At 26.9% G+C, this 25,789-nt stretch overlaps 2 protein-coding genes across 2 annotated transcripts in view; both read right to left on the reverse strand.

The window, feature by feature from the left end:
* Positions 1-23,586, reverse strand: part of LOC142226949 (UPAR/Ly6 domain-containing protein twit) — a 78,831-nt gene extending 55,245 nt beyond the window's left edge. The window contains exons 1-2 of the mRNA XM_075297211.1: positions 23,479-23,586; positions 23,114-23,201 (exon numbers count right to left, since the gene is read on the reverse strand). Of these exons, the coding sequence (XP_075153326.1) occupies positions 23,114-23,177 (64 nt within the window). The 5' untranslated portion in view covers positions 23,178-23,201; positions 23,479-23,586. The remainder of the gene's footprint in view (positions 1-23,113; positions 23,202-23,478) is intronic.
* Positions 1-25,789, reverse strand: part of LOC142226947 (glyoxylate reductase/hydroxypyruvate reductase-like) — a 118,109-nt gene that overhangs the window by 34,999 nt on the left and 57,321 nt on the right. The gene's annotated exons all lie outside the window — the stretch shown is intronic.

Below are 25,789 nucleotides of genomic sequence, written 5' to 3' on the forward strand. Positions count from 1 at the left end.
TCCAATTTTACTTTTATCGATCCTATTAGATTTAAATCCAGGGATGTACGTAGAATTTTTTTTTATTTTAAAGAAGCCGCATCTTTGGCTCGGAACCAATACCAAAATCCTTAAATTGAAGGTTAAAATCTTTGGATTCAAATAAACTTTTTTTTGAGTATATAGAAAATTTTGTCAGAATTTTATTTCTGTAGAAAATTTTGTCAAAATGTTATTTCTATAGAAAATGTATGAGGCATTTCATAGTTGAAGAGGACTATTTTGCAAAATCTTCCAAAACATTAATAATTCTACCAATCTACCAATTAGTAAAAAATCTGCCATTTTTGGTAGACTCGTGTTCATAATTGTATGTAGCCCCCATATAAAGCGACCCCCATATTTCAATTCTGGCTCTATAATTAACGCGCAAAAGTTGATATCGGCCTATATATCCCGCATGGACTAACTTACAATTTAGAAGATGATGTTAAGAAGTTGTAAGATGCCTTGCCGTCGGCCGCAACCCAAGTAATTCAATTGTGGATGACCGTCTTTAGTAGAAGTTTCTACGCAATCCATGGTGGAGGGTACATAAGATTCGGCCTGGCCGAACTTACGGCCGTACACAGAAAAAAAATGTCCGTAGTTAAACTAACGCTAAATTTAACTTATTTCCATTGGAAAAAGATTATTTGCTAGAAGTTAAATTTTATTATTTTTTTTTTCGAAATTTTCTACAGCTTAATGAAATCTTACTTTTTTTAAGTATGTCTCCAAAATTTTATGAACTAAACGTGGGTATAAAGTTCAATGACCGTACACATAAGTTCAATATGAACTAAAGCAAACGATTCCCAAAATTAGTAAGAATGAACTACTATATGGTTCAAATGGTGATGATTTGGCGCCAATGATTTTCTTCTTTATTTTTAGTTCATTTTTTCTACTATGAGAGGATGTAATTTCGTGGACTGCAGTTAAAAAGTACAACATTTTCCTGGTTTTAACAACGCTTTGTGGAAATCTCAAAATGTGGAGCAATATTTAGTTCAATTTTCCTGCGAAGTAGTTCATTCTTGCTATAAAAGAGTTCACTTTTTTCGGTGTATATACTTGTTTAATATTAACCATAAAGATTTATAAACTACTTTATATTATTTTTTTTTTAATTTATTATTTTTTATTACCAAATACAATTATTCCAGAGTCATTTGATATGACATTTAGAGCCAGAAAAGATAAACAATCAAAACCTCTAATATGACCATATCATATTACTCCCAAATGTATACGAAGTATACAAAAGTATATGTATCTTTGGTCCAATGGATGAATGAAACGAATGACATACGAATATCAGACAATCATTTGCATATCAGTATTGACTTGGTTTTCACTATCGAAGAGATACTAGTTTGGATGTTTAGTTGAATTTAATGTAAGTGTCATATTCCATGGGGTTGTCCATGTCCCATGGTTATGGGTGATGAAAAAATAAAATATGATAAGCTTAGCAAAAAAAACGAAAATCAAAGCTAATAATGGCGCAAAAAATAAAATGAATTTTATGTTATTGGAAATCCTAGTAGGAAAGACGATGAAAGACATAATTGTATTAAATATTTTTATCAATAATGAAATTATTGTAAAATATTTTATAATCGACTGAGATTGTTTTAGGAAAATTTCTAATATTTCTTAAAGAAATATTTAATAACAAAAATGTTTAAAGACAATAGACCATATTCATAAAAGTTAAAGTAAACTTTAAACCTACTATTACCATACAAATTCCTTCGACAAACCTACAGTAAATTATTATGAATATAGGCAAATGTTTATACTTCATAACTTAACAGAAGAATTGAATTATTTATAATAAGCTTATGGAATTCTATTCATAATTAAGAGTGGGAATATGCTACATCATTGGATGAATATAAAACCATTGACTAGCATAAAATTTTAGCATTTATGGTTTTTAAAATATATCACACAAGGTGCCATTTATAATAAATAATAAAAAGTGGCAATGACATAGACTCTAAAAGTCCTAAAACAAATGGACGACAATTAACATTATAACTTCCCAGATTTCGTTTTTTAATGATTTGATTTTGGTATAGACTTTAAAGTAGATGGTCCACTAGACCTCAAATATTTATTTCTCACTATTATGAATTATATCTAATGTAGAAAAATTGTTCTATTGATTTATTTGGAGGTATGACCTAATCTATATATACACTTGTGTGTCATGATCTTCACATCCACATATTTTGAAATTTCCCATATGGAAAAATGTTTTTTTTGTTTTTTTTTTTTTTTTTGATGCAAGAATTTTTGCACCTATCACGAGTACAGCTAAATTCATTCAATTTATTTATTTATTTATGTATAGTATACAATGAAAAATATTCCTTTATGGATGGACTTTGGATACAAACAATTTGACATATACAAAATGTTTGAAATATTTTACAAGGAGGTTTTCATTGCCATAGATGTTCTATTATAATATACATTAAAATATAATATGGAAATAAATATTCTATAGAAATAAAATTTTGACAAAATATTCTATAGAAATAAAATTTTGACAAAATTTTCTATAGAAATAAAATTTTGACCAAATTTTCTATAGAAATAAAATTTTGACCAAATTTTCTATAGAAATAAAATTTCGACAAAATTTTCTATAGACATAAAATTTTGACAAAATTTTCTATAGACATAAAATTTTGACAAAATTTTCTATAGAAATAAAATTTTGACAAAATTTTCTATAGAAATAAAATTTTGACAAGATTTTCTATAGAAATAAAATTTTGACAAAATTTTCTATAGAAATAAAATTTTGACAAAATTTTTTATAGAAATAAAATTTTAAGAAAATTTCCATAGAAATAACACTTTGACAAAATTTTCTATAAAAATAAAATTTTGACAAAATTTTCTATAGAAATAAAATTTTGACAAAATTTTCTATAGAAATAAAATTTTAAGAAAATTTTTTATAGAAATAAAATTTTAAGAAAATTTCCATAGAAATAAAATTTTGACAAAATTTTCTATAGAAATAAAATTTTGACAAAATTTTTGATAGCAATAAAATTTTGACAAAATTTTTTATAGAAATAAAATTTTGACAAAATTTTCTAAAGAAATAAAATTTTAAGAAAATTCTCTATAGAAATAAAACTTTGAAAAAATTTTCTATAGAAATAAAATTTTCACAAAATTTTCTATAGAAATAAAATTTTGACAAAATTTTCTATAGAAATAAAATTTTCACAAAATTTTTTATATAAATAAAATTTTAAGAAAATTTCCATAGAAATAACATTTTGACAAAATTTTCTATAGAAATAAAATTTTGACAAAATTTTCTATAGAAATAAAATTTTGACAAAATTTTCTATAGAAATAAAATTTTAAGAAAATTTTTTATAGAAATAAAATTTTAAGAAAATTGCCATAGAAATAACATTTTGACAAAATTTTCTATAGAAATAAAATTTTGACAAAATTTTCTATAGAAATAAAATTTTGACAAAATTTTTGATAGCAATAAAATTCTGACAAAATTTTCTATAGAAATAAAATTTTAAGAAAATTCTCTATAGAAATAAAATTTTAACAAAATTTTCTATAGAAATAAAATTTTAACAAAAATTTGTAGAGAAATAAAATTTTGCTAAAATTATCTATAGAAATAAAATTTTGAAAAATTTTCTATAGAAATAAAATTTTGACAAAATTTTCCATAGAAATAAAATTTCGACAAAATTTTCTATAGCAATTAAATTTTGACAAAATTTTCTATAGAAATGAAATTTTAAGAAAATATTCTATAGAAATAACATTTTGACAAAATTTTCTATAAAAATAAAATTTTGCAAAAATTATCTGTAGAAATAAAATTTTGCAAAAATTATCTATAGAAATAAAATTTTGACAAACCTTTTTTCTGGAAATAAAATTTTAATAAAATTTTCTTTGGAAATAAATTTTCAATAGAAATAAAATTTTTACAAAATCTAATATATAAAAATAAGTCAGATTTTCCTTCCTGCCGCAATAACTCCAGAACGTTCGAATCGATTTCCACTGTTTTACATTCGTTGGAAAGGTATCGGACTCTGTGAGGTTTACACCAAAGAAAATTTAAGAAATGTTTCAAAGGAAAAGCGGAATTTTTTCCCACACAGCGCACATTAAAAAAATATATATAATTTGAAGTCATCGCAGTTGCTTTTGTTATAAAATAATTTTATTTTTTCACATGAAAATTGTTCGGAGAACGTAGAGGGTAATCATGTGGTGAAAATAGGGTAGTTCATTTTTTGATATCTGGTGGGGGAGAGGGACATCCCCTTTGCCCGACATTTTCAAAATTGGGCCAAAGTTCTCCGATTTGGGTGAAATTTCCAAGGAAGGTTAGCGGTGATGTCTAGACAAAGACCCGCTACTTTATTTTTCGATATTTGGACCACCAATTCTATGATTTACTTAAGATTTACAAAGAATACGCCGTGAGGTTATGAATTAATTATCGGGTACCTGATTTTTTAATATTTGGACTGGGAGGGGGACCTCCCCTTTGCTCAACGTTTTGAAAATTGGAACAAAATTATCTGATTTGCTTGGAATTTTCAGAAAAGGTTGAAGGGGGCGTCTAGGCAAAGAACAGCTACTTTATTTGTCGATATTTGGTCGAGGAGGCTGCCTCCCCTTTGTCCGACTTTTTTTTTTAAAGTACAGTGAAAAAACTGAAAGTTTTCGACTTACTGAAATTTTACGGAGAACTTGGGGGAGAATTTGAAATTTATATGGGGTATATGATTTTTTAATATTTGGTCGGGGAAAAATAAAATGGTACTGGAAGACCTCCCTTCTCTTCAAGTACATACCGTGAAACAATTAAACTTTTCCAATTTACTTGAAATTTACAGAGGATGTGGGGTAGGTTATATTATTATAATGGATATCTGATTTTGTGATATTCGGAAGGGAAGAGGGGCCTCCCCTTGCCATGCTGTTTAAAAACTGGACTTATAGTTTGCTTGAAATTTTCTGGGACGTAGGTAACGTAGAGGGTGCTTCATTTCCCGGTATATGTTTGCGAAAGGCAAGTTCTCCTCGTCCAACACTTTAACAAATGTTAACATGGCCACTTTTTAAGTACTTTTACTTTTTCCGATTTATTGGACCGTATGTTGAGGAGAAGTATATCTCCCCTTGACAAACCACGCTTGAAATTCACAGGAAATGTAGAAGATTGTCCAACAATTTGAATACAGAACAATTAAAAAACAACAAATTGGTTGAAAAGGAACACTCCCTACCGGATTTTTTTAAGCCGGTCCATTTTACATCTGCATAACCGCCATATTTCTGTATATATACCAAAAAGGCAAGTAGTCCGATGTTTTGAAATGTACGGGCAAGCGTGTGGAAACCATGAAGTGATTAATTATTACTTCAGTTTTTGTGTCAGACTGCCCCTGAACCTATTCTTTAAAAGAGTTCAAATCTTTTCGAATTTGTTTTCATCGAATGATATGTTTGACTAAGTTAACGAAAATATGATTCGGGAGGCGCAGCGAAGCGGGCCGGGGTACGCTAGTAGTCTATAAAAATAAAATTTTCTAAAAAAAAATTTGAGAAAATTTTCTATAGAAAAAAATATGAGAATATTTTCTAAAGAGATAAAATTTAGACAAAATTTTCTAAAGAGATAAAATTTTGACAAAATGTTCTATCGAAATAAAATGATGACAGAGTTTTCTGTGGAAATAAGACTTTGAGAAAATTTTCCATAGAAATAAAATTTTGACAAAATTTACAATAGAAATAAAATTTTGACAACATTTTCTATAGAAATAAAATTATAACAAAATTTTTCATAGAAATAAAATTTTGACAAAATTTTCTATAGAAATAAAATTTCGACAACATTTTCTATAGAAATAAAATTTTGTCGTAAAAACACTGTAAGGTATTTAACACACATTTATAACGTATTTTGCCATATGTCAAAAACGCCGTAAACTTTTTTTATTTCCATAGAAAATTTAGTCAAACCTTTATTTACATAGAAAATTTAGTCAAAATTCTATTTCTATAGAAAATTTAGTCAAAATTTTATTTCTATTGAAAATTTTGGAACATTTTATTTCTATTGAAAATATTGTAAAATTTTATTTCTATTGAAAATTTTGTCAAAAATTTTATTTCTATAAAAAATTTTGTGAAAATTTTATTTCTATAAAAAATTTTGTGAAAATTTTATTTCTATCGAAGATTTTGTCAAAATTTTATTTCTATAGAAAATTTTATCAAAAATTTATTTCTATAGAAAATTTTATCAAAATATTATTTCTATAGAAAATTTTATTTCTATAGAAAATTTTGTCAAAATTTTATTTCTCCAGAAAATTTTGTCAAAATTTTATTTCTATAGAAAATTGTATCAAAATTTTATTTCTCCAGAAAATTTTTTCAAAATTTTATTTCTATAGAAAATGTTGTCTAGGCAAATAACAGCTACTTTATTTTTCGATATTTCTATAGAAAATTTTGTCAACATTTTATTTCTATAGAAAGTTTTGTCAAAATTTTATTTCTATAGAAAATTTTGTCAAAATTTTATTTCTATAGAAAAATTTGTTAAAAATTTTATTTCTATAGAAAAATTTGTCAAAATTTTATTTCTATTGAAAATTTTGTCACAATTTTATTTCTATAGAAAATTGTATCAAAATTTTATTTCTATAGAATTTTGTCAAAATTTTATTTCTATAGAAAGTTTTATCAAAATTTTATTTTTATAGAAAATGTTGTCAAAATTTTATTTCTATAGAAAAATTTGTCAAAATTTTATTTCTATTGAAAATTTTGTCACAATTTTATTTCTATAGAAAATTGTATCAAAATTTTATTTCTATAGAAAATTTTGTCAAAATTTTATTTCTAAAAAACATTTATCAAAATTGTATTTCTATAGAAAATTTTGTCAAAATTTAAGTTTTATAGAAAATTTAGTCAAAATTGTATTTCTATAGAAAATTTTATCAAAATTTTATTTCTATACAGTCAAAATTTTATTTCTATAGAAAATATAGTCAAAATTTTATTTCTATAGATAATTTTGTCAAAATTTTATTTCTATAGAAAATTTTATCAAAATTTTATTTCTATAGAAAATTTTATCAAAATTTTATTTCTATAGAAAATTTTGTCAAAATTTTATTTCTATAGAAAATTTTGTCAAAATTTGTAGAAAATGTTGTCAAAATTTTATTTCTATAAAAATTTTCATCAAAATTTTATTTCTACAGAAAATTTTGTCAAAATTTTATTTCTATAGAAAATTGTATCAAAATTTTATTTCTATAGAAAATTTTGTCAAAATTTTATTTCTACAGAAATTTTTATCAACATTTTATTTCTATAGAAATTTTTTCAAAATTTTATTTCTATAGAAAATGTTGTCTAGGCAAATAACAGCTACTTTATTTTTCGATATTTCTATAGAAAATTTTGTCAAAATTTTATTTCTATAGAAAATTTTGTCAACATTTTATTTCTATAGAAAGTTTTGTCAAAATTTTATTTCTATAGAAAATTTTGTCAAAAATTGTATTCCTATAGAAAAATTTGTCAAAATTTTATTTCTATTGAAAATTTTGTCACAATTTTATTTCTATAGAAAATTGTATCAAAATTTTATTTCTATAGAAAATTTTGTCAAAATTTTATTTCTATAGAAAGTTTTATCAAAATTTTATTTTTATAGAAAATGTTGTCAAAATTTTATTTCTATAGAAAAATTTGTCAAAATTTTATTTCTATTGAAAATTTTGTCACAATTTTATTTCTATAGAAAATTGTATCAAAATTTTATTTCTATAGAAAATTTTGTCAAAATTTTATTTCTAAAAAACATTTATCAAAATTGTATTTCTATAGAAAATTTTGTCAAAATTTAATTTTTATAGAAAAGTTTGTCACAATTTTATTTCTATAGAAAATTTAGTCAAAATTCTATTTCTATAGAAAATTTAGTCAAAATTTTATTTCTATAGAAAATTTAGTCAAAATTTTATTTCTATAGAAAATTTTATCAAAATTTTATTTCTATATAGTCAAAATTTTATTTCTATAGAAAATATAGTCAAAATTTTATTTCTATAGAAAATTTTGTCAAAATTTTATTTCTATAGAAAATTTTATCAAAATTTTATTTCTATAGAAAATTTTATCAAAATTTTATTTCTATAGAAAATTTTATCAAAATTTTATTTCTATAAAAAATTTTATCAAAATTTTATTTCTACAGAAAATTTTGTCAAAATTTTATTTCTATAGAAAATTTAGTCAAAATTTTATTTCTATAGAAAATTTAATCAACATTTTATTTCTGTAGAAAATTTTGTCAATATTTTATTTCTATAGAAAAATTTTCAAAATTTTTTTCTATAGACAATGATATCTATAAAAATTTGTGAAGTACCTCTTACCCAGTAAAAAAAGCGTCGCCAAAAAAGTAGTGAAAATGTTCTTTTTGGATCAGGAAGTGGTGCCAAATTGACGCAGAAGCGATGAATTTAACATGGGCTTGTCATAATACGGATGTCCAACATTTCAACAGCCGCTGCACTGAATTTGCATCACATCTTAAGGTGTGAGGTGAACTCAGTGTTTTGGATGTGAATTAAGAATTTTTGTGATATATTGACAAATAAATAATTTTTAAAATTTTTTATGATTTTAAATGAATTATAACGCTTGTCTTTGTCATCAAATATTTTCAAAAATTCGCAAGTTTTCTAGAAAGGATTTAACTTTTTTCGGCTAAATTTAAATAATTCGTACAATTTTATTAATTCTTAATATGTTATTAACATATTTGAAACAAATAAAAATAAATTTCCCTTTAAAAATATGGAAAACGCGCGTTATAAAAAAACTGACTCAAATGAACTTCCTGTGCAGTTAAAATAAATAACATCTTTGGGAGAGCATTTCTGGAAGTTCTTTTAAAGTTGTGCCTTGAGAAAAACTTCCAAATGTTTTTGCTGGGTTATTATTATCAAAAATTCTAAAGTGTTTTCATGCCTTAGGATATCAAATCTAAATATCCTTTAAGTATTCTTCACATTTATTTGCTACTTGTTTTACGTTTTATACACACGCAGAGAAGGAATATGATCACCTCAAACATGTTTCAAGAGCAAAATGTTATTTTTGTATGGTGACCATGTAACATGTTTGTCACTAAAATGTTATTTTGTCGTCAAATATAACCTGCTTGCCGAAATCAGATACATGATTTCCAAGAAAATAACATGGTTGCGAAAACCATGTTACATGGTCACCACCCAAAAATAACATTTTGCTCTTAAAACATGTTTGAGGTGATCATATTCCTTCTCTGGGTGCAGGTATGTACATATATGAACTTTTCGACGTTAACTACTTTCTGACAGAAGAAAACCAAAAAAATGCTATTCGGACCTTCTCTGGTCCTAATTGTAAGCTTGCTTCGATTCTTTACTTTTTTGACTCGGAAAAATTCAAAAATTTTATATAAACTTACAGAACTCAAAAAACCTATAATTAGACGAATGTCATGCCGATCTGGAGTATTCTCCTCCTTAACATAAAAAATATTTATTTATTTATTTTTTTTTAATTTTCCAAAATTTTTCTTCTAAGATATTTTATATCCCCACTTAGAGCAATTAATTATTTTTAAATTTTGATATCTGCAACAATGTTATATGCCACACATAAATATATATTTTCCATTGCACTATTCCTTTTAGCTTCTATCTTTGGGTCCATATCGTTTCAGTGATTTCCCAATATCAATTGAGCAATTTGCTTAGACCATTTGATTTGCGTTCAAGTCGTCGTTGTAGTATTTTCTTGTGGATAATGTAGATTTATTTGTTAAGATTTCTGGCAAAGAAGTAAAACTTCTAAATTTTCAAAAAACAAAAAAAAAAACACATGCTAACCAAAAACGCATGTTTGTATTTCTTCTGTCAAAGATTTATTACAATGTGTCTTAGCCGCTGTTTTGATTGTATGAATTTGTGTGTCCGTCTCTCCACCAGAGTTTGTAGTTTGTTGTGAGTAAACCAAAAAGATTTTAATCGTGACCGACAGTTGGTGTAAATGTCATCCAGAGCCATGGAACGTAGAAACTCTGCGTATGTTTTACCCACCGTCATTAGCAGGGCGGAGAAACAAATCGCATGGATTTTAACTTCACTCTCAATTGCCACCATTATGGCTCTACTCTACACAATCTCCAAAGTTCGATTCAATGTCATGTGCGCAGGCCTACCTGTCTACTCGTACATGGATTGCAAAGAGGGTAGGCTTATTTTTAAAGTTTGTACTGTAGATTTGGTTTATCGTTGGATACCCTACATGACCAAGTGACCGATTAATCAAATGTTTTGTAATTATTTAAGGTCAAAATATGTAAATTGTGTGAACTTAGGGATTAATGTAGAGAGTGAGAGAATATAGGCAAAGAAAGTAATTCTAATGCATACTTGCTTATATTCAGGAACTTGGATTAACCACCCATATCTTTTTTCTCCAAATTCATGTTCAGCTTTATAAGGAGTAAAATATGTTTTTACTCCTAAAAATCCCCCAAAATAAATTTTACCACTCAAACTCCCCCCCAAACATGAAAGAACTCCTAAGTTTGGGGGGAAAGCCCCCAACCTGACAAGACTGGATAGTGTTAATGTCTTTCGTACACTGAAAAAAAAAAACTATTGTTGTAAGGCCAAAGATTTCATGTCCTTAAAACACGAATGCAAATTTTGCTTAGCATAGAATAATTCAGACAACTTCTTTAAAATTAATGAAATTGTCTTTAAATTCAATTAAATTAAATACCATATATATTAACCCAATTATTTTAACCCCCGCAGCTTGAATATGGATCTCAGAGATTTCTTCTAGTATTTCATATTTTATTCTTGATTTAATAAGAATGACTGCTCCACCATGGGCGCGATCATCAGGGTGATTGGCAGTTATCAGATCAAATCCTTTGACATGAATATACGATTTGCTTGTGAGATGCGATTCAGAAATGACTAGTATATCTATATTATATACTTAAAAATACTTCTATTTCATTAATATGATTAGAAATGCCATTAGCATTCCACTCTACAATTATGATGTCGGAATTCATATTTTACTTATTAACACAGACATCATGTTTATGAGGGTATTCGTCATTTCTATCTGCTTTTCGAGTATGGATTCTATTTTAAAGGGTGATACGGTCAAAATTTGGTCAATGACGTATTTCTTTCAATTTTGCATTTAAACACCCCTCATTTTGAAGGTGTGTGTGTGTAGAATGTTGCTCCTATTTTGATTTTGGAATTCACTCTCCAGTTGTCAAAATGCCGTCCAAGCAAGAAGAGCAGCGTATCAAAATTTTGCTGGCGCATCGCGAAAATCCGAGCTACTCGCACGCAAAGCTGGCAAAATCGCTAAAAGTTGCCAAATCAACCGTTACAAATGTAATTAAAGTGTTTGGGGAACGTTTGTTGACAGCCAGGAAGTCTGGATCGGGGGGAAATCGAAAACCGGAAGCCGCTGAGACGACAAAGAGAGTTGCCGGTAGTTTCAAGCGAAACCCTAACCTCTCTCTCCGAGATGCCGCAAATAAGCTGGGTGTATCGTCTACAACCGTGCATCGAGCCAAAAAACGAGCCGGACTATCGACTTACAAGAAGGTAGTGACTCCAAATCGCGATGATAAACAAAATACGACGGCCAAAGCGCGATCCCGGAGGCTGTACACGACAATGCTGACGAAGTTTGACTGCGTGGTAATGGATGACGAAACCTACGTCAAAGCCGACTACAAGCAGCTTCCGGGACAGGAGTTTTATACGGCAAAAGGAAGGGGAAAGGTAGCAGATATTTTCAAGCACATAAAACTGTCAAAGTTCGCAAAGAAATATCTGGTTTGGCAAGAACCCTCCCAACACGCCAGAGCTCCGCCCAATTGAGAAATACTGGGCTATTTTCAAGCGGAACCTAAAGAAGACCAAAAAAACTGCTAAGGACGAGCAGCAGTTCAAGGCAAACTGGCTTTCTGCGGCGAAGAAGGTGGACAAGGTGGCTGTACAAAATCTGATGGCAGGTGTCAAGCGTGAGGCCCGGCAATTCGGATTTGGAAAAGCGAAAGCCTAACTGAATATTTTTCCTGAATTTTATACTAATTGAACTTGAAAAAGAAATTTAATTTGATTTTTTAAATAAACGATTTCACCGATTTATACGCGTTTTCCCTTGACCAAATTTTGACCGTATCACCCTTTACGCAAAGGAGAATTTTCGTTGATTACCTCGAATTGCTTGAGCTTATGATATAGTATTTGCTCCAAAAAAAATTTCTTTCATGTTATGAGACCCATTTTTCAGTCAAATCACTTAATTATAAGGACACTACGACTTCATTGAAAAGTTTATCGACAAGGAAAACAAACTTTATATTGGAGAAATGCGTCTTATATGCTTAGATAAAGTTGCATTCGTATTTTAAAGACATGAAATCTTTGACCTCACGACAATATTTTTTCAGTGTAACAAAGATATTCAAACAAAGAAATATTCTATAATATTCTATATATACAAATTTTCTACAGAAATAAAATTTTAACAACATTTTCTATGGGAAAAAATTTTTCTACAGAAAAAAAATTGACAAAACTTTCTATAGAAATAAAATATTGACCAAATTTTCTAAAGAAATAAAATTTTGTCAAAATTTTCGTTAGAAATAAAATTTTTACAAAATTTTCGTTAGAAATAAAATTTTGACAAAATTTTCTATAGAAATAAAATTTTGACAAAATTTTCGTTAGAAATAGAATTTTGACAAAACTATTGGAAAAACAATTTTAACAAAAATTTCTACGGGAAAAAATGTTGTTAGAAATAAATTGTTGGCAAAATTTTCTATAAAAATAAAATGTTAAAAAAATTTTCTATAAAAATAAAATGTTAAAAAAATTTTCGTTACAAATAAAATGTTGACAAAATTTTTTATAGATATAAAATGTTGATAAAGTTTCCTATAGAAATAAAATTTTGACAAAATTTTCGTTAGAAATAAAATTTTGACAAAATTTTCGTTAGAAATAAAATTTTGACAAAACAATTGGGAAAACAATTTTGCCAAAAATTTCTAAGGAAAAAATGTTGTTAGAAATAAATTGTTGGCAAAATTTTCTATAGAAATAAAATTTTGCCAAAATTTTCTATAATTTTTTTTTTTTTGACAAACATTTCTACGGATAAAAAATGACAAAATGTTCTAAAGAAATAAAATTTTGACAAAAATTGCTATGGAAAAATTACTATGGAAAAATTTGACAAAATATTAGTTAGAAATAAAATTTTGACAAAATTTTTTAAAATTTGCAGCATTTTCGTTAGAAATAAAATTTTGACAAAATTTTCGTTAGAAATAAAATTTTGAAAAAATTTTCGTTAGAAATAAAATTTGCAAAATTTTCCATAAGAATAAAATTGTGACAAAATTTTCGTTAGAAATAAAATATGCAAAATTTTCCATAAGAATAAAATTTTGACAAAATTTTCGTTAGAAATAAAATTTGCAAAATTTTCTATAGAAATAAAATGTTAAAAAAATATTCGTTACAAATAAAATTTTGACAAAATTTTTTATAGAAATAAAATGTTGATAAAGTTTTCTAATAAAATTTTGACAACATTTTCTATAGAAATAAAATTTTGACAAAATTTTCTATAGAAATAACATTTTGACAACATTTTCTTGGAAAAAAAATTTGACAAAAATTTCTACGGGAAAACATTTTGTAAGAAATAAAAATTAAAAAAAAAATGATATAAAAAAAATTTTGAAATTTTTAGAAATAAAATTTAGAAAAAATTTTCTAAAGAAATAAAATTTTTGACAAAATTTTTTAGAAATAAAATGTTGATAAAGTTTTCTATAGAAATAAAATTTTGACAAAATTTTCTATAGAAATAAAATTTTGACAAAATTTTCTATAGAAATAAAATTTTGACAAAACTTTCTTGGAAAAAAAAAATTTGACAAAAATTTCTACGGGAAAACATTTTGTCAGAAATAAAAATTTGAAAAAAGTTTCTATAAAAAACAAAAATTTTCGTTAGAACTAAAATTTGCAAAATTTTCTATAGAAATAAAATTTTAAAAAAATATTCGTTACAAATAAAATTTTGATAAAAATTTCTATAGAAATAAAAATTTTGACAAAATTTTTATAAATTTAATATCTTTAAGAATGTTAATTTTCGTGTATGGTCGTGGGTTCGATTCCTGCTTCGACCGAACACCAAAAAGTTTTTCAGCGGTGGATTATCCCACCTCAGTAATGCTGGTGACATTTCTGAGTGTTTCAAAGCTTCTCTAAGTGGTTTCACTGCAATGTGGAACGCCGTTCGGACTCGGCTATAAAAAGGAGGTCACTTATCATTGAGCTTAACATGGAATCGGGCAGCACTCAGTGATAAGAGAGAAGTTCACCAATGTGGTATCACAATGGACTGAATAGTCTAAGTGAGCCTGATACATCGGGCTGCCACCTAACCTAACCACCAAAATTTGATCAAAATTGTAAAAATAAGATTTTTAAATTTTGTAGACTTTTGATAAAATTTTCTTCATATATTGGTCGTGATCGTATGATATTTTGATCACCCTTCTCCTTCCTGGTTTTGTATTTCAACATCTTGATCTGATTTTTGGGGACGAAAGCATTCCATTTTGGTGACAAAAGCCAAGAACACTGTATAAAGCTTAAATATTTTCAAAACTCTAAACGGTTTTCCCGCAGCAATAGTTTGACTTTGCTGAGCATTCAGAAATTACACAAAGCCAAATCAAGAAAATACCGTGATTTTGGAACGATGTTGATATTGTTTTTTTTTTTTTTTTTTTTTTTTTGAGAAAACCTCACGAAGAATCGTAACGGTGTGGGACAGATATGATGGTGCCAAATGTTATCGGTCCTTTATTTATTTATTTATTTAAGTCTATGGATTACAATTCTTACCGATTCCGATATTTTTTACCAATTGTTTGATGTAATATTTGGTACAAAAGTCACTGACAGTTTTTACAACTAAATTACTAGGAATGTATGTTGAAATTCATTTAAGCTATCATATTATTTTTGTATCTGTTTCTGATCATACAATTATGCCCTGATAAATAATCAAGAAAGGTACTAAATGTTTCGCAGGGACATTATGGTACTTTATTTACTCAGAAAGGACCAATAAAAGTACTAGGTTAGGTTAGGTTATGTGGCAGCCCGATGTATCAGGCTCACTTAGACTATTCAGTCCATTGTGATACCACAGTGGTGAACTTCTCTCTTATCACTGAGTGCTGCCCGATTCCATGTTAAGCTCAATGACAAGGGACCTCCTTTTTATAGCCGAGTCCGAACGGCGTTCCACATTCTAGTGAAACCACTTAGAGAAGCTTTGAAACCCTCAGAAATGTCACCAGCATTACTGAGGTGGGATAATCCACCGCTTAAAAATCTTTTTGGTGTTCGGTCGTAGCAGGAATCGAACCCACGACCTTGTGTATGCAAGGCGGGCATGGTAACCATTGCACCACGGTGGCTCCCAATAAAAGTACTAGAAACTACAGATTTCAAAAAGGTTGCATTTGAAATTAAAAAGGTTTCATTTGAAACGAAAAAAGTTTCATTTGAAATTAAAAAAGTTTCATTTCATTTGACAAAAGGTTTCAGTTGATTTGAAAAAGGTTTCATTTGAAGTAAAAATGCTATATGTTACAGAAGTATTTTTTTTAGGATATTAGGTAGGGTATACCATCATCAACCTAAGCTGATTCGAGGATTTTTGATTATTTTATTTGTTTTTTTTTTTTTATTATTGTCAAAGCTATCACAAAATGGCCCAGAATTGATGTTTGCTTTTTGCTAATTCATGTCTCTACTGCTCCGGATTGGTAGATTGCATTTGGGTGTTAATCTGTGTCTGGTTTCGATCGCCTCACTATCGCCGTCTGAAGGTATCCACATCCATGGCTATCCATCAGTTCGCTTGATTTTATTGTTATTATTATTATTTGTTTATATATCTGATTTGAATAATAATCACTGGTATTATGCATAGTAGTGTTATTGACAAAGTTTTTTTTCTTGATGATTTTTTTTATTTGCTATTGATTCGGTCAAACTTAACAATTAGCGTTGTTACACATTTCAGTGAAACTCTTTTTGGATGGTAATTATGGGTTAGTTGCTTTGGTTGTAAGCCCAATTTTGGTTTTTGGCATTTGCTACAAGTAATCAAAAACGAATAACAATTTGTCCGCCGATAGACTGTGTCTGAGGGGCGTAAATTAATATCTTTTTTATTTTGATAGATTTTCTTGGGTATTCGAGGAAAGACGACATTCTTAAAATGATGGTCATTTGATTTTAGGCTTTTGGGGGAAGATCTTGTTCAGCAAACAAAAAAGTCAACTGTTAAGCTAATGCTAAAATTAACTTAAAATGTATGGCAAAAACTTTATTATGTTTTAGTTAATTTTTAAAATTAGAAAAAAATTTCAAATATTTTATGAAGGAAACGTGGGTATAAATTTCAATGACCACACAAATAAGTTCAATGCTTACTAAAGCAGAAGAAGTTTTTAATATACTTATAAAAATAGTGAGAATGAACTACGGTGTGCTTACTATGGTACACTGGAAAAAATATTTATGTGATATCAAATATTTGGTAACCTTAACATAAGGATCTGCCATTTTTTATTAAGCACAAATTTCTTTAAAAAATTCATTTTTAATTAAAACAAAGTTTATAATCGTTCTATCAAAACTTTTTTTTATAAAATTTACGACACAAATTCCGTCCCTCCGGTAATGTCGTATGTCTTTGCACTAAGGAAATTCTCCCTAAAATAAAAAAAATCAAATATTTGATTCAAACTGAAATATTGAATCTTTAGATTTGAGATAAAAATGCTTAAAATATACACAGAATTTTTTTTTCCAATTAAAGCCTTAATTGAATTTAAAAAAATATTCAAATAAAAATTTAATTAATTCAACAAATGTTTTAATTGAAACAAAAATCAATCACAAATATTGATAGTATCAATTAAATATTTAATTGGATTAATTAAGTTTTAATTGACTTTCAATTAATTTTTTAACTGGTACTATCATTTCAATTAAAAAATTAATTGGATCAATTCATTTCGTGTTTGAATCAGAAAAATAGTTTTCTGTGTAGGCTAAAATTTATTTTGAGTATTTAGCATCTTTGGTTTAAAGTTTTTTTTTTATACCCTCCACCATAGGATGGGGGGCATATTAACTTTGTCATTCCGTTTGTAACACATCGAAATATTGCTCTAAGACCCCTTAAAATATATATATTCTGGGTCGTGGTGAAATTCTGAGTCGATCTAAGCATGTCCGTCCGTCTGTCGGTTGAAATCACGCTAGCTTCCGAACGAAACAAGCTATCGACTTGAAACTTGGCACAAGTAGTTGTTATTGATGTAGGTCGGATAGTATTGCAAATGGGCCATGACGGTTCACTTTTACGTATAGCCCCCATATAAACTGGCCCCAGATTTGGCTTGCGGAGTCTCTAAGAAAAGAAAATTTCATCCGATCCGGCTGAAATTTGGCACATGGTGTTGGTATATAGTCTCTAATAACCGTGCAAAATTTGTTTCACATTGGTCTATAATTATATATAGCCCCATATAAACCGATCCCCAGATTTTTCTTGCGGAGCCTCTAAGAGAAACAAATTTCATCCGATCCCGATAAAATTTGGTACATGGTGTTGGCATATGGTCTTTAACAAACATCAAAAATTGGTCCATATCGGTCAATAATTATATATAGCCCTTATATAAACTGATCCCCATATTTGACCTCCGAAGCCTCTTGCAGGAGCAAACTGCATACGATCTGGTTGAAACTTAGTACGTGGGGTTAGTATATGGTCTTTAACAACCATGCAACAATTGGTACATATCGGTTCATAATTATATATAGCCTCCATATAAACCGATCCTCATATTTGACCTCCGGAGCCTCTTGGAGGAGCAAAATTCATCCGATCCGGTTGAAATTTGGTACATTTCGCTAGGGTATGGTCCGATTAGATCTATAGTTATATATAGCCCCCAGATAAACCGATCCCCAATCACAGAAAAATCGTGATTGCCACTCGAGCCAAAAATAATCTACCAACTTTTTATTGCCATAGAAAATGTTGTCAAAATTTATATGTCTATAGAAAAATTTTGTCAAAATTTTATTTCTATAGAAAATGTTGTCAACATTTTATGTCTTTACGAAATTTTGTCAAAATATAATTTCTATAAAAATTTTGTCAAAAATTTATTTCTAGGGAAAATTTTGTCAAAATTTTATTTCTATAGAAAATTTTGTCAGAATTTTATTTCTGTAGAAAATTTTGTCAAAATGTTATTTCTATAGAAAATTTATGAAGCATTTCATAGTTGGAGAGGACTATTTTGCAAAATCTTCCAAAACATTAAGAATTATACCAATCTACCAATTAGTAAGAAGTCTGTCATTTTTGGTAGACTCGTGTTCATAATTGTATGTAGCCCCCATATAAAGCGACCCCCATATTTAAATTCTGGCTCTATAATTACCGCACAAAAGTTCATATCGTCCTTTCTTTTGTCTACTATATATACCGCATGGACTAACTTATAATTTATGTTAGAAGATGAAGTTAAGAAGTTTTAATATGCCTTGCCATCGGCCGCAACCCAAGTAATTCAATTGTGGATGACCGTCTTTAGTAGAAGTTTCTACGCAATCCATGGTGGAGGGTACGTAAGATTCGGCCTGGCCGAACTTACAGCCGTATATACTTTTTTTTTTAATTAAAAAAAAAAAACATTTCTTAAACTGGAGTATCCGTTATAATTTAATTTCTTTGCACGTGAATAGCTTTATTAATATACCGAGAAAAGAGAATAAAAATTTGATAAATGAGATTTTCATATGAATTCTAAATTTATTTATCCTAGATTTAAAGCCAGATATGTTGCTAAAAATGTTATTATTTAAAAAACCCATATTTTTTGCTCGGAATCACCTTCCTTAAGGGAAGGTCAAAATCTTTGGATCCAAGTAAACTTATTGTTGAGTGTATTGATTTCGGGCCAATGATTTTTTTCTTACTTTTATTTCATGATTTTAAGAGAAGGAATAATTTCATAAAATTAGAAATAATCAGTAAATTCTCGTTTTTTTTAACAATGCATTTAGAAACTTCGGAGAAAAAAACTCACTTTTTTTGTGTGATTTTCCGATTATTTTATAAGTTTACATGGTTTTTTTTTGTATTTAAATCGAATATTTATTTTTTAATGAAAATTTCTATATGAATACGCTTTTAATGATTGCTTGATACTCTCGTGGAACATGGAACAAAACCTCCAATTACCGTCAGACATAATGGCAGACAGGTGAATATGGGATAACGTCAATGTACTCATATATCTATGTGCTACGTGGATATATGAGTACATAATCCTTTCGTGACAGGATTTTCATGCAATAAACATGTTATGAAACATGGAGTGTTGTATACACTGGAAAAATATTGTCATGAACACAAAGATTTCATGTCCTTAAAATACGAATTCGGGATTTGCTTAGAATCAGGGTTATCGTAGAGATTTTCTAAAAAGGTGGCACAAAAAGGGCCGATCCCAAAAGAAAATTTGGCACATATTTTAAACTTAAAAAAGTGGCACAAAAAGATGCAAACTGTGTTAGTTGCTTTTTTCCAGTTCGTTCTCATCTAACGTAACAATCATTTTAGCTCCATTTCATTGATAACTATTCCTTCAAATAAGGAATTGTGAAACGTGTAATTAAAAAGTGGCAAAATATGACAAAAATGTTGCACAAAAATTTAAAAAAGTACGACATTCAGTGGCACAAAAATATCCCAGACTACAAAAAACTTCTAACTTGCCACTAAAGCCGTACAGTGTTAGCACTGCTTAGCATGGAAAAGACGACTTCCTACAAATTTTTGGGGAATAGACAAAATTCGCTTCCAGAAATTTTAAGAAATCATAGTTGCTGAAATTGTGTGCCTTCTATAGAAAATTTTATTTCTATAGAAAATTTTGTCAACATTTTATTTCTGTAGAAGATTTTGCCAAAATTGTACTGCTATAAAAATTGCTAAAAATTCTATAAAAATTGCTAAAAAATTGGTTCAGAAAATTTTGACAAAATGTTATTCCTCCAGAAAATTTTGTCTAAATTTTAGTTCTATAGAAAATTTTGCCAAAATTTTATTTCTATAGAAAATTTTGTCAAAATTTTATTTTTATGGAACATTTTGTCAAAATTTTAAATCTATAAAAACATTTTTCAAAATGTTATTTCTATAGAAAATTTTGTCAAAATTTTATTTCTAGAGAAAAATTTTGTCAAAATTTTATTTCTGTAGAAATTTTTTGCAAAATTTTATTTCTATAGAAAATTTTGTCACAAATTATTTCTATAGAAAATTTTTGTCAAAATTTTATTTCCATAGAAAATTTTGTCAAAATTTTATTTCTATAGAAAATTTTGTCAAAATTTTATTTCTATAGAAAATTTTGTCAAAATTTTATTTCTATAGAAAATTTGTCAAAAATTTTTTCAATAGAAAATTTGTCAAAAATTTTTTTAATAGAAAATTTTGTCAAAATTGTATTTCTATAGAAAATGTTGTAAACATTTTTTCTCAATAGAAAATTTTGTCAAAATTTTATTTTATATAGACAATTTTATTTAAATGTTATTTCTATAGAAAATTTGGCAAAATTTTATTTGTATAGAAAATTTTGTCAAAATTTTTTTTTCAATAGAAAATTTTGCCAAAATTTGATTTCTAAAGAAAATTTTGTCAAAATGTAGTTTCTATAGAAAATTTTGTCAAAATTAATATTCTATAGAAAATTGTGTCAAAATTTTATTTCTATAGAAAATTTAGTCAAAATTTTATTTCTATAAAAAATTTTGTCAAAATTGTATTTCTATAGAAAATTTGTCAAAATTTTATTTCTATAAAAATTGCTAAAAATTCCAAAATTCTAAAAATTTTATAAAAAATGCTAAAAAAAATGCATCAGAAAAATTTGTCAAAATTTTATTGCTACAGAAAATTTTGTCAACGTTTTATTGCTGTAGAAAATTTTGTCAAAATTTTATTTCTGTAGAAAATTTTGTCAAAATTGTAGTCTAGTCAACGCAATGGTTTTTAGGCTGAGATCAAAACAACAAATATTATTGAAGTACAAAGCAACAATAACAAAACAAAGCGAATGAAGTAAGAGAAAGCACGCTCAAAATAAACCCAGCAAAACAATAGAGAAATGTTTGTACAAAGATTTATTTCGGCAAAAACGTTTTTTCGGAAGGTTCACGTGTGGTTAACTTTGTATTTGGTGAACAACTAGAATTTGATCTGATAATTAGTTGATAGAACAACAGAAAATTTTGTCAAAATTTGATTTCTAAAAAAACTTTTGTCAAAATTGTATTTCTATAGAAAATTTTGTCAAATTTTTTTCTCAATAGAAAATTTTATTAAAATGTTATTTCTATAGAAAATTTTGTCAATTTTTTTTTCAATAGAAAATTTTGTCAAAATTTGATTTCTAAAGAAAATTTTGTCACAATTGTATATTTCTATAGAAAATTTTGTCACAATTGTATATTTCTATAGAAAATTTTGTCAACATTTTTTCTCAATAGAAAATTTTGTCAGAATTTTATTTTATATAGAAAATTTTATTAAAATGTTATTTCTGTAGAAAATTTTGTCACAATTTTATTTCTATAGGAAATTTTTTCAAATTTTTTTTCAATGGAAAATTTTGCCAAAATTTGATTTTTAAAGAATATTTTGTCAAAATGTAGTTTCTATAGAAAATTTTGTCACAGTTGTATATTTCTATAGAAAATTTTTTCAAAATTTAGTTTCTATAGAAAATTTTTTCAAAATTTTATTTCTATAGAAAATGTTGTCAAAATTTTATTTCTATAGAAAATTTTGTCAAATTTTTTGTTCAATAGAAAATTTATTTATAGTTGTAAAATAGTTGCAAAATGTACCAAAACATCAAGAATTATACTAATTTACCAAACAGTAAAAAATCTACAATTTTTGGTAAAATTCTACCAACTGTGGCAACCGTGACCCCAATGCAATCTCAATTACAATTTTTTAATTTCCAATTTTCAATTACTAATTTATTCCTCAATACATTTTTAATTTAACGGAAATCACGTGTTAGTTCAAATTCCGAAATGCTTAAGCGAAGCCACAATTTTTGGTGTAAGCAAACTTTTTTAATTTATTCCAAATAAAAAAACTGAGGAACTCCTATTAAGAAAAATTCTTTTTTTTCCCTACCTTTTACCCTAATATCATCGTAGGACCTCCGCGTATGCTATTTTGCCTAATTTTACAGCTCCGCTATGTTAAATTACAAGTATATAGCATACACTCCAAAAAGTTTACTTGGATCCAAAGATTTTGACCTTCCGTTAAGGAAGATATGATTTCTTTAAAATAAATACATTATTTAGGGGTCTACATAACTTTAAATTTGCAAAACTCATTTATCGAATTTTCATTCTTTGTTTACGTTGAATGCAAAAAATCCAAATTGTAACGGGAAAAAATGATTTGTTTTTATTCCAAAACAAAAACTTTAAACCGAAGATGCATGATCCTCAAAATAAGTCTTAGGCTATAATAGAAGATTTTTGATTTTAATTTTAATTATGAAAGTGAGGAATTAAAGTTATTTTTAAATTTCGTTCTTCTTTCTAATTTTGCAAAGACACCTTATTGTAAAACTTTCTGATCTTTCTAAACATGAGACTGTACCCATATTTGGGTACAGTGTATAATTGTTAAAAAAAGTGGGATCAAATTTGATCTTAATATATGAAAAATATTGAAAGATAAAATCCAACAGCAAGGTAGAAATGATACTAACCTGAGGTAAGGCACAAAATGGCAATTAGAACAAATGCAAAGATATATCCCCGAGATGATGGCATATTTATTTCTTTTTATTTGATTAACTGTTATTTATAAAAATTAAAAAAATATATATTTTATTAAAAACGTTTTTATTAGTTATTTCGATTTTTTTGTATTCACAAAATTAGCACTTTATCCTTAATTAATTCTGCAATTATTTATATAATTTCTCTCGTTTTTTCTTTTTTTTCAATTTATTCCAATAACTTTTTTACAATATAAAACTTTGCTTTAATTTAAAGCTCTTGGCAATTTAAATTAATCTTTTTCTTTTATTATCTTTTTTTATTGCTTTTAATAAATTTTTCAATTTTTTACTTTTTTATGAGATATATTTTTTTGTTGCTTCTTCACTTCCTCGTTAGCAGAATTTTTTTTTGCTTCCTTGGCGAAATCAACGCGTTGACAACTAAACACAAACTAAAATAAAATTGAAAATGAAAATCCCCCTGAATCCACTGAAGTGAGTTCGGTTAATGCACTCACACTATCACAACACTCACTACAATGGTGGAGACGAAGCCACCAAGCAAGCAAACAAACAAACAAGCAAGCAAGAGACCGGTGAATAGAATGTAAACGAATTGAATGCAACGAAAATTAAGTTGGAGCTCAGTCGTTCGTATAAATGCTGCTAATATAAGGTCCCATATGTAGTTGTGAGTGCTAACACACACACACACACACACACACACCCATCGACACCAAAAAATATAAAAGCATGCATTCGTTTAAACGACCTGCCCAGCAAAACATTGGTGTGAATGAAAAATCTCAGACTGAAGTTCGTAGTACTATCATCCACAACACACTACTATTACTAGGGCACAGTGGTTACGAAAGAAAACAAAAACAAGTATATATGCCCAGCAAAAAAAAGCGTCGCCAAAAAATCAGTGAAAATGTTCTCTTTGGATCCGGAAGTGGTGCAAAATTTGCGCAGAAGCAATGAATTTAACATGGGCTTGTCATAGGACGGATGTCCACCATTTCAACAGCTGTTGCATTGAATTTGCATCACTTCTTAAGGTGTGATCCGAATTCAGTGTTTTGGATGTGAATTAAAAAATTTTGTGATATTTTGCTAAATAAATAATTTATTTAATTTTTTTGATTTTCTATGCATTCTACCGCTTGTCTGTACTAAAATTTGCAATTTTTCTAGAATGGATATTGCATTTTTTTTCGACAAAATTTTAATAATTTGTACCATTTTATTAATTCTTACTCAGTTTTTAACATATTTGAATCAAAAAATGTTAAAAATATCCTTTAAAAATATGAAAAAGTAGAGTTATAAAAAATTGAATTAAAAGAACTTCCTGTGTATCTAAAATAAAGAACATCTTCTGGAGAACATTTTTGGAAGTGCTTTAAAAGTTGTGCCTTTAGAAGAACTTCCAAAGTTTTGTGCTGGGTGAGCAAAAGTTCGGCCAGACCGAAACCATGGAAGGAATTCATGGTATAAAAGAGCTTTGTAATCACGGTTGCCACATTTGATAGAATTCTACCAAAAATGGTAGATTTTTTACTGTTTGGTAAATTGGTAGAATTCTTGATGCTTTGGTAGATTTTGCAAAATGTTCTATAGAAATAAAATTTTCATAAAATTTTTCTATAGAAATAAAATTGCTACCAAATTGTCTGTAGAAATAAAATGTCTACAAAATTTTCTATATAAATAAATTTTTGACAAAAATTTCTATAGAAATAAAATGTTGACAAAATTTTGTATAGAAATAAAATGTTGACATAATTTTCTGTAGAAATAAATTTTTGAGAAAATTTTCTATACAAATAAAATTTTGATAAAATTTTTACAAAATTTTCTGAAGACATAAAATTTTGCCAAAATAAATAAATTAATTAAAATAAAAAAGAAATAAAATTTTGACAAAATGTTCTATAGAAATAAAATTTTGGCAAAATTTTCTATAAAAAACAAAACTTTGACCAAATTTTCTATAGAAATAAAATATTTACAAAATTTTCTATAGAAATAAAATGTTGACATAATTTTCTGTAGAAATAATATTTTGACAAAATTTTCTATATTTTCTATAGAAATAAATTTTTGAAAAGATTTTCTACATAAACAAAATTGTGACAAAATTTTCTATAGAAAAAAAATTTTCGAAATTTTTTTTTTTCTAAATTTTTTTTTTTCATGAAATTTTTCTATAGAAATAAAATTGCTACAAAATTGTCTGTAGAAATAAATAATAATATATATGTCTACAAAATTTTCTATAGAAACAAAATTTTGAGAAAATTTTCTATAGTAATAAAATTTTGTCAAAATTTTCTATATAAATACATTTTTGACAAAATTTTCTATATAAATAAAATTTTGACAAAATTTTCTATAAAATTAAAAACTTGACAAAATTTTCTATAGAAATAAAATTTTTACAAAATTTGTAATAAAACTAAAATGTTGACAAGATTTTCTGTACAAATACAATTTTGACACAATTTTCTATCGACAAAATTTTGATAAAAATTTCTATAGAAATAAAATTTTGAGAAATTTTTCTACATAAACGAAATTTTGACAAAGTTTTCTGTAGAAATAAAATTTTGACAACATTTTCTGTAGAAATAAAATTTTGACAAAATTTTCTATAGA

Source organism: Haematobia irritans, chromosome 2 (genome assembly GCF_050003625.1).
Source record: "Haematobia irritans isolate KBUSLIRL chromosome 2, ASM5000362v1, whole genome shotgun sequence".
In the NCBI taxonomy this organism is placed as follows: Eukaryota; Metazoa; Arthropoda; class Insecta; order Diptera; family Muscidae; genus Haematobia; species Haematobia irritans.